The sequence below is a fragment of the Corticium candelabrum genome, chromosome 2 (genome assembly GCF_963422355.1).
Source record: "Corticium candelabrum chromosome 2, ooCorCand1.1, whole genome shotgun sequence".
Taxonomy (NCBI): domain Eukaryota; kingdom Metazoa; phylum Porifera; class Homoscleromorpha; order Homosclerophorida; family Plakinidae; genus Corticium; species Corticium candelabrum.
This window is the reverse complement of record NC_085086.1, coordinates 7905917-7923272: the sequence shown is the minus strand read 5'-3', so window position 1 is coordinate 7923272 and position 17356 is coordinate 7905917. Positions and strand designations below refer to the sequence as shown.

General features: G+C 41.1%; 1 protein-coding gene across 1 annotated transcript; it reads right to left on the bottom strand.

The window, feature by feature from the left end:
• Nucleotides 1–13079: 13079 nt before the first annotated feature.
• On the bottom strand, nt 13080–15726 carry LOC134176450 (uncharacterized). Its single transcript, XM_062643120.1, has 4 exons — nt 15331–15726; nt 14786–14857; nt 14063–14444; nt 13080–13423 (listed from the first exon to the last, which is right to left on the bottom strand). The coding sequence occupies exons 1-4, from the start codon at nt 15724–15726 to the stop codon at nt 13080–13082; spliced, it is 1194 nt and encodes a 397-aa protein (XP_062499104.1).
• Between the last annotated feature and the right edge of the window lie 1630 nt (nt 15727–17356).

Here is a 17356-nt window from a genome sequence, read left to right as displayed (position 1 = left end):
AGCAGTTTGTCATCCAAGAAAAATTAAATTATGCATTCAAATTTAGTACATTTAGGAGTCGTACAAACAATACGAAAATTTGTGGATTTAAAGTATCGTGGAGTGTGTACATCCTGGACAATACAGGATTGCAAGTTAAAGTCACAGTGATGGCAAGCTATGGCATAGTTTCCTTGTGCAAGAAACTCACACACAATTGCCTCTCTCAACTCAGGAGTATAAATGAATATCTGGTTCTTGACTGGGGTGGCTTGCAAAGACCATTGACTTCGAAAACGTTGGTTAGCCTTAGGGTCCGGGTAGGGTTCCTGCAAGCAACTGGCTCCAGGAAATTGCTTAGCACGGCCAATAGCTCGTCTGTAGTGCACAGAAACCCAGCCATCTATCTAGGACGTTACCGCCTAAAAGAAACTCCTGATCCATTTGCCATTTGTATATAATTGTGACCTGCTGTGTCTAAACACTTTAGTAGTAGAAGGCATTTTAATGTTCAAATTGTGTGGATATAACGGATTTCTCTGTATATAAACCACAACTTCGATTACCTAAAGTCAGTTTATGAACAGTGAATATTTTAACAAGTGTGGTTGTGGCCACTTCATAATCAGAGATATTTCAATCACCTCCAACAATTATTGCCAACAGCTGAAAATTGTAACAAAATCTAGGTATCCTGCCTCTGGTCTAGATATACACTGATAAGTAAATAGAGAAATAAATTCGGACCACACAAGCACTGACATAAACAAAACGATATTTTTCAAACATAAAATCATTCAATTAGGTTAGGTGGTGACTTACAGATTTCAAGTGGAGATGATGTAGCAACAAAATCAACCAGCTCGCGTCCGAATATTTTACACGCCTTTTCTTTCATTTCAATCTCTAGGAAAGCTTCAATTATCAAAGATCGAGTAGCTCTATAACCCATCCGATCTCTCCACCGACTGAGCATATAATGTGCTTGTTCCAATGGAATTTGGTGACGAAATTCTATTACCGAAAGTGCTTGTACAGTAAACATATCTGGATCCAGATGAGCAGCAAATTCCTTCCAGTTGCCAACTATTTTAGAAGCAGACGCAGTGACATCTCGACTGTCGACTATGGCATTAGCTTTCTTAGACAGTTGAGACGGAGAATACGATAGACGTTGTGTAGCAGTATCTCGATTTTCTAAATAAATAGAAAGCTTAGTATTGGAAAACACAAATGCATATAGCACGAGATTATTGACAACTGCAATTTGAACCGCGCCCACGTACGCAACAGTTTATCTGTTTATCTCAGTAGGCAGCATTAGATCTTCGTTCCCTGTCTTATGCTGTGCATATATATATATATATATATATATATATATATATATATATATATATATATATATATATATATATATGGCGGAGATGGACTTACTGTAACGAAAGATAGAGTACTACCTTCGAGAAGAGACAGGCAGCAATGATGGGAAGAAGAAAGGGAGAGTGAGAAAGAGGAAGGAAGAAGACCAGGCGTGAGGGAGAAAGGAAGCTGGAGAGGGGAAGAAGAAGGGAGGGAGAGCTTTTGTTAAACAGGAAACAGCGTCTTTTCTATCTGGTCACACGAAATGACTAACTTGGTGTACATGTTGAAAGGTATTGTATTTCTAGTATGGTTTCAGTCATTTCCTTATCACTTGTGTGCATTTGAACTTATGTAAACGATCGACCCGATCCCAATCAGAGACATCATCACAATATCAGGGCAGAATTTTTCAAATAGCTGCTGCACTTGATATGTGATGTCTTGCGTTCTCACTCAGAGAAACTGCTAACCTGTAGCTTCTTGTCGGCCTGTTGTACAAGTAGACGTAACGACAGCTAATGAGGTACTTATTTTGGTAGGTTCCTCCCACATAATGTCATGCACATATCAAAAAACAATGAAGTCAAAATCCTGCATTCTGCAATATTGATAGGATAAAGTGGTGGAATAGCTATCTGTATGACTTCTGTTGTTTGTATTTTATATAAATTAAATATTATTAACATTATGGTTACTCATATTTGTAAAATTTAAAATTTTCTTTTGAAAGCATTTGAAATGGTATTTCAGATTTGATATGCCAGTTTGTTATTGAGGCTGGTGACTGACTCATTAGCTAGGTATGATTGTCATTCAGTTGTGTGTCTGTCTGTCTGTCTGTTTGTCTGTCTATCTGTCTGTCTAGACAGCTGTCTGTCAATATTTTCCATTGAAATCAAACTTTTACATCATGAATAACCTAATACTAACACAACAAAACCATTACGGTCTCGAAAAATACAAAATTACACTGCGGAAACTACAGTTCGAAGTCAGAATCTCGCTATGCTAATCAGTTTGTTTGGGACTACATTTGCATTGAAACGCTGTAGAGTCAATGCAATGATTGATCGCCACTTGGTCTTCAAGTCAGTCTCCTTTCGTCTTCCTTCTTCATTCCTTGCACTCTTTGCCAGCTTGTTTAAATATGTAACTGCTTGCTCGCCCCAACAGCCAAAATGTTCGAAAAAAGGAGGAATGACCAATGGGCAGGACTCTTCTGGTAGTAGCTAAGAAATATATTTTGCCTCTTTCTTCTCCTACCGTTTCATTGCTGCTACTACTTCTCTGGAGGCTGCCTTCAGTGAATCCAAACACCATAGATAAGCCAATGACACATCTAATTTGATGTCAGCACCTGAATCTGGGTCAAAAACGAGGATGTACGATCTCTTGTTACTGTTGACGTACCCGTATTGTGGCTCTAGTTTGTGCGGCAAGTTGAGTTGAGAAAGGCAGTTAGACCATCCTGACACAATTAGGTCTTACATGTAATTAAATCGTATCCTTGAATGTCCAGTTCTTTGCCACAGTCACAACAATCGCTCGATGCAGGAATGTCACATCCCAAACGTATCATAGTTGCAAAACAAAACTCGTGTGATGAAAATGCAACATGTTTTGAGGACGAAAGTGCCGTCACCCAAGCTTCAGCTCTTTTATCTGACAATGAATGCAAACGAGCTCTGTCTCTGATTGCATTTAGTTGTTGAGGAGGTAGTCAAAATCAGCCTTGAGATTTTGTTGAGTAAGCCTTTGCTGCAATTTCACGTTATCATTGATCGTGCTGACAGTAACTGCCTCTCCGGCACCGTTTGATGAACATTTATGGCCTATAGGTCCCATCGAATCAGCATCCAAAAGGAGGTTGTTTACAGATTCTTCAAGATCATGAAAACGCTTTGGGAGATCACGGAGAGAATGTGCCCAGCTAGAGACAAATGCTAAATGCAAAATTTTTGGTGATGCTGATAGACCAAACCCTCCGCAACTCATTGATAAGGTAGCTTGATACCATTTCAAATTTGAAATCGTTACACTTCCAATAATATCTTGGAAACTTGATCTTGTCAAGAAATCACAAACTTCACAAGCCTGTTGGAGCAACTGGGGTAGAACTGTACGGACCAGGTCTTTTACCCCTGAAACGTAACAATGTCTCAACAACAACATTGCAGACTGAGAGTCTTCAAGGCCTGGAAATTGCGCACAAAGAGAACTTCCGAAATCTGCAAACTGGTAGCAAGACATCTTAACAAATGACCCTTCTCCAATTACTGTTTCCAGATTGATAGTACCTTTTTGTACAACAGGAATTGTGTTTGAGGCTGCAATTGCTCAAACACTAACTGAGAAGGGCATAGATTAAAACTTCTTTTCAGCAACTTTCAATCCGATATTGGCAAGAAAAGAGAGGTCAGAGAAAGCTGTAAAAACCTTACTGCTTGTGCCCAGAAGACATTATCTAGATATATATCCCAGGACAACGACTTCCTGGTGTTGGCTTTGGAGGAAAGACAAGTGGATGAACGACCATAGAAAAGAATGCTGGAACTAAGGAATCTCCTTGATGAACACCTTGTGAGTTGATGTTGACAGGCTTGTTACCATACAAATATACGGAGGACGAAAAGTACTGTATATTTGAGTTGCATGGTTGTATATATCTGGGGATGTGCCACGAAATTTGTTGAGCATATGCCCTCGCTATACCGCATTGAAGACATTTGTAAGGTCAGACTTGACAACAACATAGTCATCGTGCAAAGACAACAATAGTTGAATATGTTGTATAAAAAGTTCTGCTCTGCACTCTGTGGCAGAAAAACTCCAAAACTATCTGTCTGTCTGTCGGTCTGATTCACATGATATATTATTTTGAAAAAAGAACTATCTTACAATAGCAATAACGCTAATTATCTCAATCTGTTTCTTGTTTGTGTGTCTACTTGTCTGCCTCTGCATGTGATCTTTAGTCTGTCTGGGTGTCTGTGCGTCTGTCTGTCTGTCTATCTTTCTGTTCATCTGTCTGTCTTTGTGTCTGTCTCTCTGCCTCTCTATGCCCTCTGTTGGTCTGTCTGCCTCCGCACGTTTGTGTGTATATTCGTCTGTCTATCTGCCTGCCGGTCTCTCTGTCAGACTGTCTGGCTATTATCTGTCTCACTCTGTGTCCGTCTGTGTGTCTGACTCTCTGTCAGTCTGTCAATTGTAGTAAATTTTCATGAAGATACGCTAAACAGCCACATATCATAAACTAAAAGAATGTCGAGAGACAACCAAGGCCTCAAAAAATCTCTAAACTATCTATAGCCAACTACTGCTAAGAATACAAGTCAAACAGTACACGTCCAAGACTAAAAGTGAGTCAATTGATGTCTCTGTCTATTTGTCTCCCCGTCTGTCTGTGAAGACCTCTGGTTTATAGTATAAACTAAGGTTGTGCACAAGTATATATATATATATATATATATATATATATATATATATATATATATATATATATAAACGATATACTTAAAAAAACTTTTTGTTTGTCTATTTGCCTCGTCTGTCAGTCCGTCTCTCTGTCTGAGTGTCTGTCTGTCTGTCTGTTGCCTTAGTACATGTATTTAGGCAGACCGATAGACAGATTGACAGACTTACGGAAACCGGTAATCAATGTGTGCTTAAAAAGGAGAAAATTGATGATTGACCAGCGCTCATCTACAGAAGCAATGCTCTGGAGCTTCCCTGATCTTTTCGTAGTAACCAATACAAAGTAGGAAGCGTACTGTGGTGCTAGCTAGTGACCATGAAGTAGATGACTAGATCAGCTAGCTAGATAGCTTGTTGGTAAATGGAAATCGTAAAGCAGCTGAAATAGGCCATGCATCTTATTCTACCAAGCAATTGGAGCGGATGTCTGTTGGTTTACAGTTAAATGAAGAAGCGGCCAATTTGAATAACGTCTAAGGCGTGCTATCTGACTGAATATATAAGTGTAATTTGTTAAGAACAGTCGGTGTAAATGGTACGTGTGATAAAGAATTCTAGACTTAACCAAGTCTTTGATAATACCACTATACATTGTTCTTGCAACGCCAGACTGAATTTTAGTCTTTTTAACGTCCGACTGAATTAAACACGGATACTTTATTTAACACCGACTGAATTTAAGACAACGCAAGTACTGTCCAGATTAGGCGCATACTCAACGACACGGCCTTTTAATGTGGAAAATAGAAAGAGCGAGGAAACTGTGAGTCAAAAAGTAGACTGCCGTGTGTTCTGATAGAAGGTGCAATTTGAACAATTTGAATGTGTACATATGCGGATTGTACCCGTACTCTATAGTGCTAATAGATTTAGTGACTACGTAGCATAAATCTATAGTTTAGGCGCGACTGATGTCGAAAATTGAACCAACGTCTTTGTGGGCAGATTCTTCAGCTGTACAGCTTCCGACAGTAAACATTGCCATGCCACTTTCAGTTCTGCTTACACGTCCATGCCATTCCGGAACACAACAATTCTACAGATTAGTCCTGAATGCACTCTGAAGTCCATAAACAAACACCGCTGTGAACAGTTACATTCAGAACAGCCTTTTCACGCGTTTCCACGTACAGGCTCGGATAGTTAAGCTCAATTAAAGGAACACTTAATCGATTGACGCACGCGCAGTAGACGCTTTTTTGTTAACGTGCGTTAACGTCTTGGGCTGCAAACCGAACGCTTGCTGTGTTGCGCGGAGCATTGTCTTGGTCTTGTACCCGAGGGCAAGTAGTAGAGAGCACACAAGAGATGGGTGTAGACGCTTCAAGTGACTGTGACAGTGAAAGAGAACAAGTTACAGTCAGTGGCGAATCTAGAGAGGGTTCCGGGGGTTCCGTGGAACCCCCTAAAAATTTTATGACGTCATCAAACGGAGATGACCGCGTACCAGCAGTGCTTATTATTTCCTGACGTGACTCGCAGCTCGCGTTTTAGTTTTAAGTAACTTCACACGGAGGTGCAGTGCAGATTATGAACTTTCGACGTAGATCTATCATCGTCGGAGAGTACGAGTGACTCGTACGGTACTCCTACTCTTTCTACATTAATTTATGGTAACTTGTTTTCAATCTCAGTTGTGCTTCAACAACATGTTTCATTTACTTCCCTGCAATGATAATGTTTCAAAGTAGGTTTTGTCTATCTCATGAAAATATACTTCCACCTTTGATGGTCACAACATTCACAATTTCACGAAACCATATATATCTAGAGAAGCTTTCTTCGGAAAGAAAAAAACGCGGTAACATTTGCCTGTCTAGCAAAAGACATGTACAAGCTTGCAAGATCAATTCAAATACTTCAGTACAGTAGATTGATTAACGTATACTTTCGTTATATGGTTTAGGTGATTAAATAGCTAATTTATATCTGGAGGCACGGCTAATAATAACTTTTGTGACGTCAATGAACCCCCATTCAAAAATCCTGAATCCGCCCTTGACAGTTCATAAGCTACTCGGCTGTCCGTACGTTGTAGACTCCAAATAGATCATCTTGAACAACTTGCAATTGCTCGGTCTTTCGCATTGTCCTCGGTGTGTCTTTCTACATTTGGAAGCCATATTGCCCAACAAAAGAACTGGCTTGATACGAAAGACATACGGAAACTTGCGTCATCGCACATTATCACGTGACACAAAGTGCCTTATCTACAGCTGAACCATGACCCCACCAGTAAAACACCCCAACTGGGAAGTTTACTGTGTGGGTTACTATTTAAAAGCCTGCTGACTATAACAATTATGTACTTATCTTTATGCAATTAGCCCTAATCCCGCCTTAGCCTCGCCTTTCTCAGCCTCTGACTCATTAAAATACAGGAAATGGCCTACACAAAACTTGTGTAAGACTTGATTTTGTTATGAGAATGCCTTTCCTTGCAACCCAGACTCTGCACATGCGAGGTCTTGCTCGAGAACTCTGATCTTGTTTTAAAGTTCCACTATTTCATTTGCTAGTTGTTCAATTATCGGATGTAAACCATTAGCTTCAGCGCCTTGGTGACATTTTTGGAAACTATCATCTTCAATTTTGAGATCACTACTATACACATTTCTTGATCAACTGCAGATGAGGTAAAGCAGTGTCTGCTTTCTGATTTAGACATTACAGCTATGGAATAGTGCAGATATAACTGTTGCTGCGAATTGTAGATTGCCAGTGCTAATTGTAAACAGACTAAGGAGTACGTGTACTGTACTCTGATCCGCGTCAGTGTACTTATCGAGTGCAAGTGATCAAAGTAAGAACTTTGACTTGGCCATACCACATGTATACAGAAGCAAGCTAGACTGCCCAGAAACAACACGGAAAGCCTACATGTCTGGTTACCCGAAATGTGTTTCCAGGTGGCATGATTTCACTCGCCAAACTAATTCATCTGTAGGCAATGAGTAGTCTGTGCTTCCACTCCACGTGTATCTGTTCAGAATGTGAATTAGGCGCATTCAGCTTGAACAGCAGTCTCATAGCCTCGAGAAGGCGTACTCAAGAAATGGCTTTCTACGCGTCTCTACGCAGGCACAGTCTCTTACAACATGCACGAAATGGTAAGTAGTAAACTTACTTACAAGCCTAGTCAACGGCAACATGATCTACGGTTCAGAAGCAAACCCGGAAACGTAGACTTTGTGTACAGCAAGATCGGGGAAAGGTGCGTGTTACTCTCGAGATGGCGTATGCTCTAGAAGCTCCGCCCCGAAAATCGTCTATAGATCTTTGAGCTCCAAAGTGAGCGGATTCAAAACGCGCAATGCACTGTCGAGCGCAACCATGATTGATATGACTTTAGTCGTACAAATGTAAAAGGTACTACAGTTGCTCCATTGTCATATAAACGGATATATAAATGTTGCGCCTATTAGAGAAATAAGAATCGTATAAATATAGGACGTAGTGTACGTGCAAATCAGACGATCGGTACGGCATCGGTACCTGCCACGAAGAGCGAGAGGTCATCCAGTGTCCTCATTTTAAGTCCAGAATCCACTGCGACGATGAGTGTAGGTGTTTCGCTGAACATACTCCTCCAAAATTGGAATGAATCGATGCAATACCTAACAAAGTGAGTGTGGTGCGCAACATAAAAAAGGGGTGCGAATACGAATGCGTGGAATATGTTAGCATCCTCAACGTAGAACACCCGAAAGCGGGGCCAAACACCCATTACGTTAAAGATCTAATACAATCTCAAATACAACCTCAACAAACAAGTAGAACGCTTCGATCTCAGAGAGAATGAGAAGAGGACGGCCGCGATAAGAATTCGACAGCTATAGAGAATATTGTAGTCTCCACAAAAGAAAATTCATTAAATTGGATTATATTATATCTAAAATATTGACGCGAATAGGTCTTCCAGAGTACGCTCAACGCTGTGCATCCCATCCGAAAAGACTCAAATCATTTACGAGAAACAATGGAAACCTATCGTGTATCTCATCCAAGAAAGTGAGGTTGTCTACAGACACCCTACTGTTGAAAGTGTCGGGACCTCTTTCCATTTGACCAACAACCGTCGACATTTTATTCGTATTACTTTCTCGATACGAAATACGAATCGGGACGTCTTTCGTAACTCTGGTTCGTAGAAGGAGTCTTTATAGTCTCTCCGCACTATTCTTTGATCTTATAGATCACCGGGTTGGTGTTCTGTACTTCGACAATCTCGAACCCTTCTTCGGTCCAATTGGGTGTGAATCCTTTTTCAAAGATCGTCTTCTTTAAAACCATTCGAACACGATCACCAACTTTGAATTTTGATCGTTCTACAGATAATTCATCGCTATAGAGGTGATTCAAACGTTTTGTCTGGCTTTTGTGGGCGTCATTCGTATAGATCTGCGATATGAAGTATTGTATTGTTTCAACAGGGTATCCGAAACGTCGCTATATCTATAGGTGTTGTTGGTCGGGAAGTACTTCCACATCCTCGTTTTCAGAGATCGACTAAATCGTTCTACCACCACAGCTTTACACTGGTTGTAAGCCGAATACCAGTGAGTATCGTTTTCCTTTAACCGGCGATCTGTGGTCCTATTGTAGAACTCACCACCACGATCTACCTACAAGTTCCTGGCTTTGGGGTATGCTCGAATCAAAATCTTATACGATGGCTTTATCCATTTTATTGAGTATGGGAATAGACCTCGCACGCTTACTGAACACAGCGATGATGTTGAGCAGGTACCTAACTCCGCCGTTGTATTTCGAGAAAGACTGCATATCGACCAAATTTGCAGACAGCGTGTCGTCCACACCTTCCAGACTGACACGGCTCATCGGAAACCGCCTTTTCGCAAGATTCTAGAGTTCTTAGGCAAGTTGTTCCGTCCACAACTGCTTTCTTTACCTCCACTCATTGTGCAACGTAGACGCATTCCTTTTCCAACTCCAGTACCAAATATTCCTTTTAGTAGCGGCCCCATAAGCGATATACTAGTTATGATTCCACCCAATCCGCGACCCTCGATTTCTTTCCTCGACAGAAATCTGGATATGTTGGTTTCATACACACACTCGCCACGCGCAAGGGAAGGTTTGTGTAAAAATATTTTAAAAATTATGCACCGAGTCCTCTCTCCAGGCGTCGACCGCCGCGTAAGATTTCTCGATGACACAAACGCAACACATTCCAGTTCGTTCGAACACACGCCCGCACCAGTCCTGTACGGACTGTATGCATCGTTGCCCTTTGCAAAGCTTCGAGCAATCGAATATCTCTTGCCGAAGAAAGTTACTTTTCTAGCGCTTTCGTTTCTCTCCAAATTCTGATTGCATTTGCACCGAACCCAACCTACACGTTTTCTGCAGAAAGCGCTACACTGGGAGTGTGTCAATTTCCATCCCAAAAGGCGCGAAGAGCAAGATTTGAATTCATTCAGCATATCCGGGACCTCGCAACAAAGATTGCACGTGACGTGTCCACAGACCTAGCTTTACACTACAGTATCTATGGATCCTAGTATGTATGTATGTATGTATACATATATACATGCATAAGTATACGCTTACATTAAACAATCTTCAACAATACGACGTTCATTTTCCAACGACGGTACTTGGCTGAAATCCAAAACAATATCTTGCATAGAACGCTCTTGCCACCGATGAATGATAAGTATAGGCAACAGTAGCAACGGAATGCTATTTTTATTTTGTAGCATACACGAATTGTACACGATGCCTTTCCTGTCAATTCTATATACCAGTAGATGCCATTCGTAGGGTGCATCCAAAAGATTAGAAAATGTTCCTTATCTCGGCCACAATCATTGTAGACGGCCACCCCATGGGTGCAATCAACATCAAATATATTTTCCAGCTTAACTGCTAGAGACTCGCTTGCTTCTGGTTTGTTGGTAAGGTATCTTTACTGCAAGTTTCTCTATAGTTGGCTACCTCACGACTCTCGAGTAAGTCGTCGATCTGTAAATTGTTTAGAGTTTTCCACGTCTTCGCCTCTGTTTCCACCACCCACTGAGTCGGTAACATTAATCTTTTAGCTACAATATAGGAACTACCACCGATACCCAACGCACTTATGACGTCATCACACGGAAATGACCGCGTAGCAACAGTGCTTGTTATTTCCTATCGTGACTCGCAGCTCACGTTTTAGTTTTAAGTAACTTCACACGGAAGTGCAGTGAGATTATGAACTTTCGACGTAGGTCTATCATTGTCGGAGAGTACGAGTGAGTCGTACGGTACTCCTACTCTTTCTACATTAATTTATGGTAACTTGTTTTCAATCTCAGTTGTTCTCCAACAACATGTTTCATTTACTTCCCTGCAATGATAATGTTTCAAAGTAGATATTTTCTATCTCATGAAAATATACTTCCACCTTTGATGGTCACAACATTCACAATTTCACGAAACCATATATTTCTATAGAAGCTTTCTTCGGAAAGAAAAAAACGCGGTAACATTCGCCTGTCTAGCGAAAGACATGTATAGGCTTGCAAGATCAATTGAAATTCTCCAATACTGTAGATTGATTAACGTATACTTCGGTCATATGGTATAGGTGATTAAATAGCTATTTTATATATGGAGGCGTAGCTAATCCTAACTTTTGTGACGTCTCGGAACCCCCATTCAAAATTCCTGAATCCGCCCTTGACAGTTCATAAACGACTCGGCTGTCCGTACGTTGTAGACTCCAAATAGATCATCTTGAACAACTTGCAATCGCTCGGTCTTTCGCATTGTCCTCGGTGTGTCTTTCTACATTTGGAAGCCATATTACCCAACAAAAGAACTGGCTTGATACGAAAGACATACGGAAACTTGCGTCATCGCACATTATCACGTGACACAAATTACCTTCATTCTACAGCTGAACCATGACCATATGTGTGCTATTCGACGTTGATTGAAGGTTTGCCAGTGATGCAAACGCACATTTTACTTTCGCCTAACTAAAATATCAAAGTCTACACAAATCGTAAAAACAAAACTTAAAACTTATTAGACATTATGGAAAATCCGCCTCGTACGTTTTGGTTTTCTAACCTTAGCATTTCGCTCCGCTATCATGTTTGCTCTGAGATAGCGCAAAAACTTCCCAACTTCATGTGTGACCAGAGACGTTTGGCGCTGAGAGTGGATTCAGAGATGTGCGGACCGGTGAAGTGCTCCGTTAAGCTATCTTTCGCGATTGCTGTTTGCGCGCAGCCACAACTCGCAATACTTTACGAATCGGAAATCCTTAGCGGCAAGAAAGTAGAGTTTGTGGTCTGGTATCGTCTCATTCTAGGATTGTTGTGTTAAGTTGCCCTGATTTAGAGATTTCTATTTAGAGTATACTTTCTTCAAACCGGTACCGTGTTCTAGGTCAGGAGGGTATTTTCTCCGACCTTCGGGAGAGTCTCCAGAAGAGTTACAAAGCGAGCTAATGTGAACCTCCTCCTGCGTCATATCTCGGGGTTGATACCCAATTAAAAATTGCAAACTGACGCGTCAATGGCCACTGAATAAGACTACTTTGCATTCTGCGTTACAAGAAAGCGGTAAGGAAAGAAAAACGCGTAGTTTATTTACATAGGTACTATCGCGCTAACCATCTGGACAGTGTTGCTTTAACAACAACAGTTGTTCTAAAAGATCACGAAGCTGTTAGAGTGCACATAATGCAGGTGACAGACAAGTGGAAACGTTTGTTTGAAGATTAGAACTGCTTTGATGACTGTTAGAATTGTGTTACATAAATTTTTCATATCAAAGTTGACACATGCATACGTTCGAACACCCTCAAAGGTTTGTGACAAATGGAAAACAAATGACTATGGTCACGGTAGTAAAAGGCATTTGATCCGTTATTTTCAAAGCAATGAGTTAAGTGCGTATGAATTTCAAACCGTGACCCTGCACCTTTAAATTGAGGCCGATGAACCTCAGAAAGTGACCCAAGTATTTGGCATCAGTTGTATTTCTAACTAGTGTCACAGTTGTAATCAGAGGTGGCAAATTCGTTACAATAGATACTATGCCACTCAAGCAGAATCCTGTCTATATTTATGATAAAACATAACTGTAGGAAGAAATGACAATGTTTCTCTGCCGGTTGCTGCATTGCATTCTACTACTGTCATCAAAGTTCCAGAAGGCAAAGTCAGAGCATGTGGACAGCCATTATTGACTGTTAGTCTACATGACTGTCAAAATGTATGTTTCTGCATTGGTATGCATATATTCATTTACTTGCCTGTATGCCTGTCGACAGTTTCCCTGCTCAATTTTAACACCCGCTTTACAACTCCTTCTCCAAAGACGTCATTAGCCTCCTTTCTTCGGTCCATTTCAATTAATGCCTGAATTAAGAAGCGACGATATGCTTTAGTAGCATGATGGTCTTTCCATGTCTCTAACATAGTCCTAGCTTGCATGAAGAGTCCATCCCTTTGACGCGCTATCTCCTCAACTTTACTGACAGTAAATAGATCTGCATCCAATTCAGAAGCAAACTCTTCCCAGCAGTTTTCAATGCTTCTGGTAAGACGTCTAACCTCTTGCGCTGTTACCACGAAGTCATAGGTACAATCTACAACAAAATTCAACAAAACCGTTTCAAAATATATTTAAACAAAAAACACTAAAAATAATATAAATTTTAACGTTTTCACAAACAGTATTAATTATTTCATGTTTGAGCCAAGAGGGTACAACTAAACCTACTATACTAAAGGCATGATCAAGTGTGGTGCGTTAGTCAATGATCTAATGCATTGTCTGTTTAATTTATGTTTTGGTCGTTCTATCGCTGCTTGTAAAGTTTGTATGGTAGTTATGAAAAGCCTTAAAAGTTAATTGTTGTTACTTTCCTAAGCTATGTTCACATGCGGTCAATAAAGCGGTTTAGTGGGATATTCCTTGTTTAGCATATCTAGTTGCAAAGTTACTATATTGAGGAAGTCTTAGCTTAATCTGTTGTTTAAAGTAATAAATAGATTGCAAATGACGGTTTCAAAGAAAAGTCAGCTTTGTTACTCGGCCATAACTTATTGGATTTCTGTCGAGTTCTCAGAAATTCTAAGCATATTAATGGCAATTCTATTATCTTTTATGTTGCGAACTTCTTTGTACCTCTAACCGAAAAACTATTAACATTTACTAAATATGTAACAATCACTCTTGCATATATGTACAAGTAATTTTTTTGTTACCCAAATTCTTGCCTTACCTCCGCCGAACGTTTTGCCATACCAGACACCAAGATGACAAAGATGACGAATAGGGACTTGATTTCTGTCTTCTAAAATTTCATCCTTTATTAAATATTTGTCAAGTGATGCTAGACGTTTGAGGTCATAGTATGTCTCTTTCAGTTCTTCAGCTGCACTATGAACACAAAGCTCAAACTCGAAGCCGTCCATGCCTCGTTTCTTAGCCTCTGTGAGCTCTTGCAATATTGTCTTTCTCACTCTGTCGCACAGTGGAGCAAGAACAGCTACTTCTGGCAGCTCGTTGTTTGGGGGAGCAAAAACAGTAAATATAACAACATCTTTGATGTAGACTAACTCCAAATCCACGCCTTTATCAAGATGACATCCTAGCAGCGTTGCCTTGGATATCAAGATTTAGTCATTTTCTCAGGGCGCTGACAATACAGGCGTCTCCCCTCAGTGACGTCACACTACACAACTCCCGTTATCGAAAGTTGAAGAACCGGAAGCAACCTTGACGTGCTATATATTAGCGAAGACTTAACTTTAAAATCTAAAACTATTTTTCCTGTCATGCATGCAACTAAAATATCAATTTCCAACATAAAAGAAATTTTGATTTTTGCGTTGCAGTTACCCTTTAATCATAGAAAAATCAATATTTTTCCTCTGGAAATGCACGAGACAAGTTGGCCAACGGTGGTAGAATGTTACAATACAAGTGTAGGCTTGCCACAAACCGGTAGCTTTCGATGAAACCAGCCAAACCAGATGCTTGAGCATTGTTTCGCTCCTGTGCCTCTCTTTCCAGGCTGGCCACAATAGACATTAAACACTTGCGCAAATGAGCGACTGCTTTTTCTTGAGAGAGTCAGCGGATATCCTTTGCTACAGTCAGTTTAACTTAAGCAATGGGTCATCAAGTAGATCTTGGATGCATTTAACCCAGCAGTTCTAACAGGCGAATGCTGGTAAAATCGGTAAAGTTGATTGAGGATGTCCTTGAATATTTTTAGATATGGTATTTCATTGGCTGCTTGGCCACAGGTCAAGGCCAAGCGATGTGCAATACAGTGATTTGCCACTAACAATGGCGCCTTTTCTCGCAGAAGCTTTGAAACCCCACCTCTATTTCCAAGCATCACTGATGCTCCATCACTGCCAAGGCCACAGGTCGAGTTTGCAGGTCAAGTTTTAAGTCCGAGCATAGCTTACTTAGAGCCTCTGTAATAGTTACAGCTAGACCATTTTGGAGCTCCCGAATGCCCAGAACACTGGCTTATACGTGTCCATTACAAAAGTGCTTGCCATAAACAATTAACTGTTTGGTTACAGACACATCTGTAGTTTTATCAACACAGAGGGAAAAGAATGGAGACATTTGCAGCTGCTGATATGTCTCCATTGAGACACTTTCATCTAGAGCTCGTTCTAATTCTTGCATAGTACGCTCAGGTGTGCAGCTAGCATTGCCACCAATATGCATGTCATTGAGGTATGTTACTCCTAGAGATATGCCCAAATTTAGGAGCGGCATAAAATTTGTAGTGTGAGCAATCTCTCTCTTGTTCAGGAAGTACATAGCCTTCAGTGCACCTATAAACGTCTTTCTCTCTGCCGACACAACTTTCTCGAGTGCCATAGCAATGCCGCCATCCTTCCTGAGGACGCAAGCACGCATCCCATTTCTATCGCTGCCCTGTGGCTGTCACTCTCACAGTGTTTCTTCAGACTCTGCTTAACAAGAGTTTTTCTCGGCGAATCAACCCATGTAGCTTTCCCTGCTGCAACTTTCTTTGGCCAACGACTGTGCTTTCAGCACATCGAACAAAAAATCCCATCCCCATTAACAGTGTCCACAACTTGCAGCCATGGGAAATCTTTTACCCATTGGCTATCAACACCGCTATTTCGTCGCTTTGACGCCGATTCAGATTCTCTAGGGCCTTCAGACTCCTTGCTAAGAGCAGCTTGATCACGGTCAAGGACCACTGTAGTTGTTACCTACAACATAATTAATTGGTAACTAGACTTCCTGAAACAGAACTGGAGGTCTGGAAACCGATTATTCTCGCATACTGTACCTGTTTATCAGAGTCTTCAAGTGAATTTGTAGGCGTCTGCTTCTGTGATGGTACATCTGCATATCGTTCAGATGTTGGGAGCACATTGACTGACGTTATGGGTATATGATCTGCATAACGTACTGATCTCGGCGGAAATGACGTGCTTTCACAACTAGGGACGGCGTTAGCTCTATGGACAGCAGTACGACCGAACAACTTCCACGGGTCCATAGTGATCTATTAAGATACAGCTAGTACGTAAGGTTAGCACACTACCTTTCTCTATCCTGCAATGCATGTATTGTAAGTGCAATCTTGCCCTATTTTCGACTCTTCCTTTGCCTAGTACCGACTTCACTTCAACTTCGAAAACTAGCTTAAGACATTACTAAGACATATCCGTCGATACGCCTTGTTTGCTCATTCCTGAGGTAAGGATACGCCTAAATGGACTGGGGAGAACTTTGCGTGTGTACGACATTGGTGACAGGGGTGGGATTTTAGAATGCAACGTGATGCGCCCCATGTTTTCGATGGAGCTGAAAATTTATTTCCCTTTCTGGACCGCATTACTGTCTAGACAGCACTTGAAGGTTTTGAGGGAGACAAGAAGACACTCGAACTAGCATCCCGATTAGCAGGGGTGGCCTTTGAGAACTATCGACGTCTCGACAGTGAAGAAAAGCAAGATATTGATGTTATCGTGGTTTCACCAAAGAAAGAATTCCTCGGTAGAGGCAATAGATAGGGGGCTCGCGGTAGAGGAGTTGCGCGGCAGAAAATGGAAATAGTTTAAAGAACCTCCAGCGGCGTTTGAGCACGACATGGACAGGTTACTACGGTTTTTGATAGTTGGTCCGCAATTACTTGGCCAGAGACGCCTTTCTAGATGGTCTATCACGAGAATTCTAAATACTGTTGAGAAGAGACAAGACTACTAACGCTAAAGGTGTAAAACAATTAGCTGAGAAAGTCAACCAACTTCGATTAGCCGGAGTACCCTCAGTCAGACTGGCACCGTCAAATGCAAGTCCAGTCAATCAAAGCAGTTCACTGGGCTCAGCGGTCAATCAAGTTTCAGCATGTGACATGGAAATCTAAAACGATATGTCATCTGTTCGTCAGACAGTTACCGCTTTTGGCCACGACTGTTTAGACACCCAGGCGACAATGCAGTAAATGCCTGGGCGCTGTCGGAGGTGGACATCTAGAAGGAAGTATCAGCAACCTCGAGACCCAATGCTT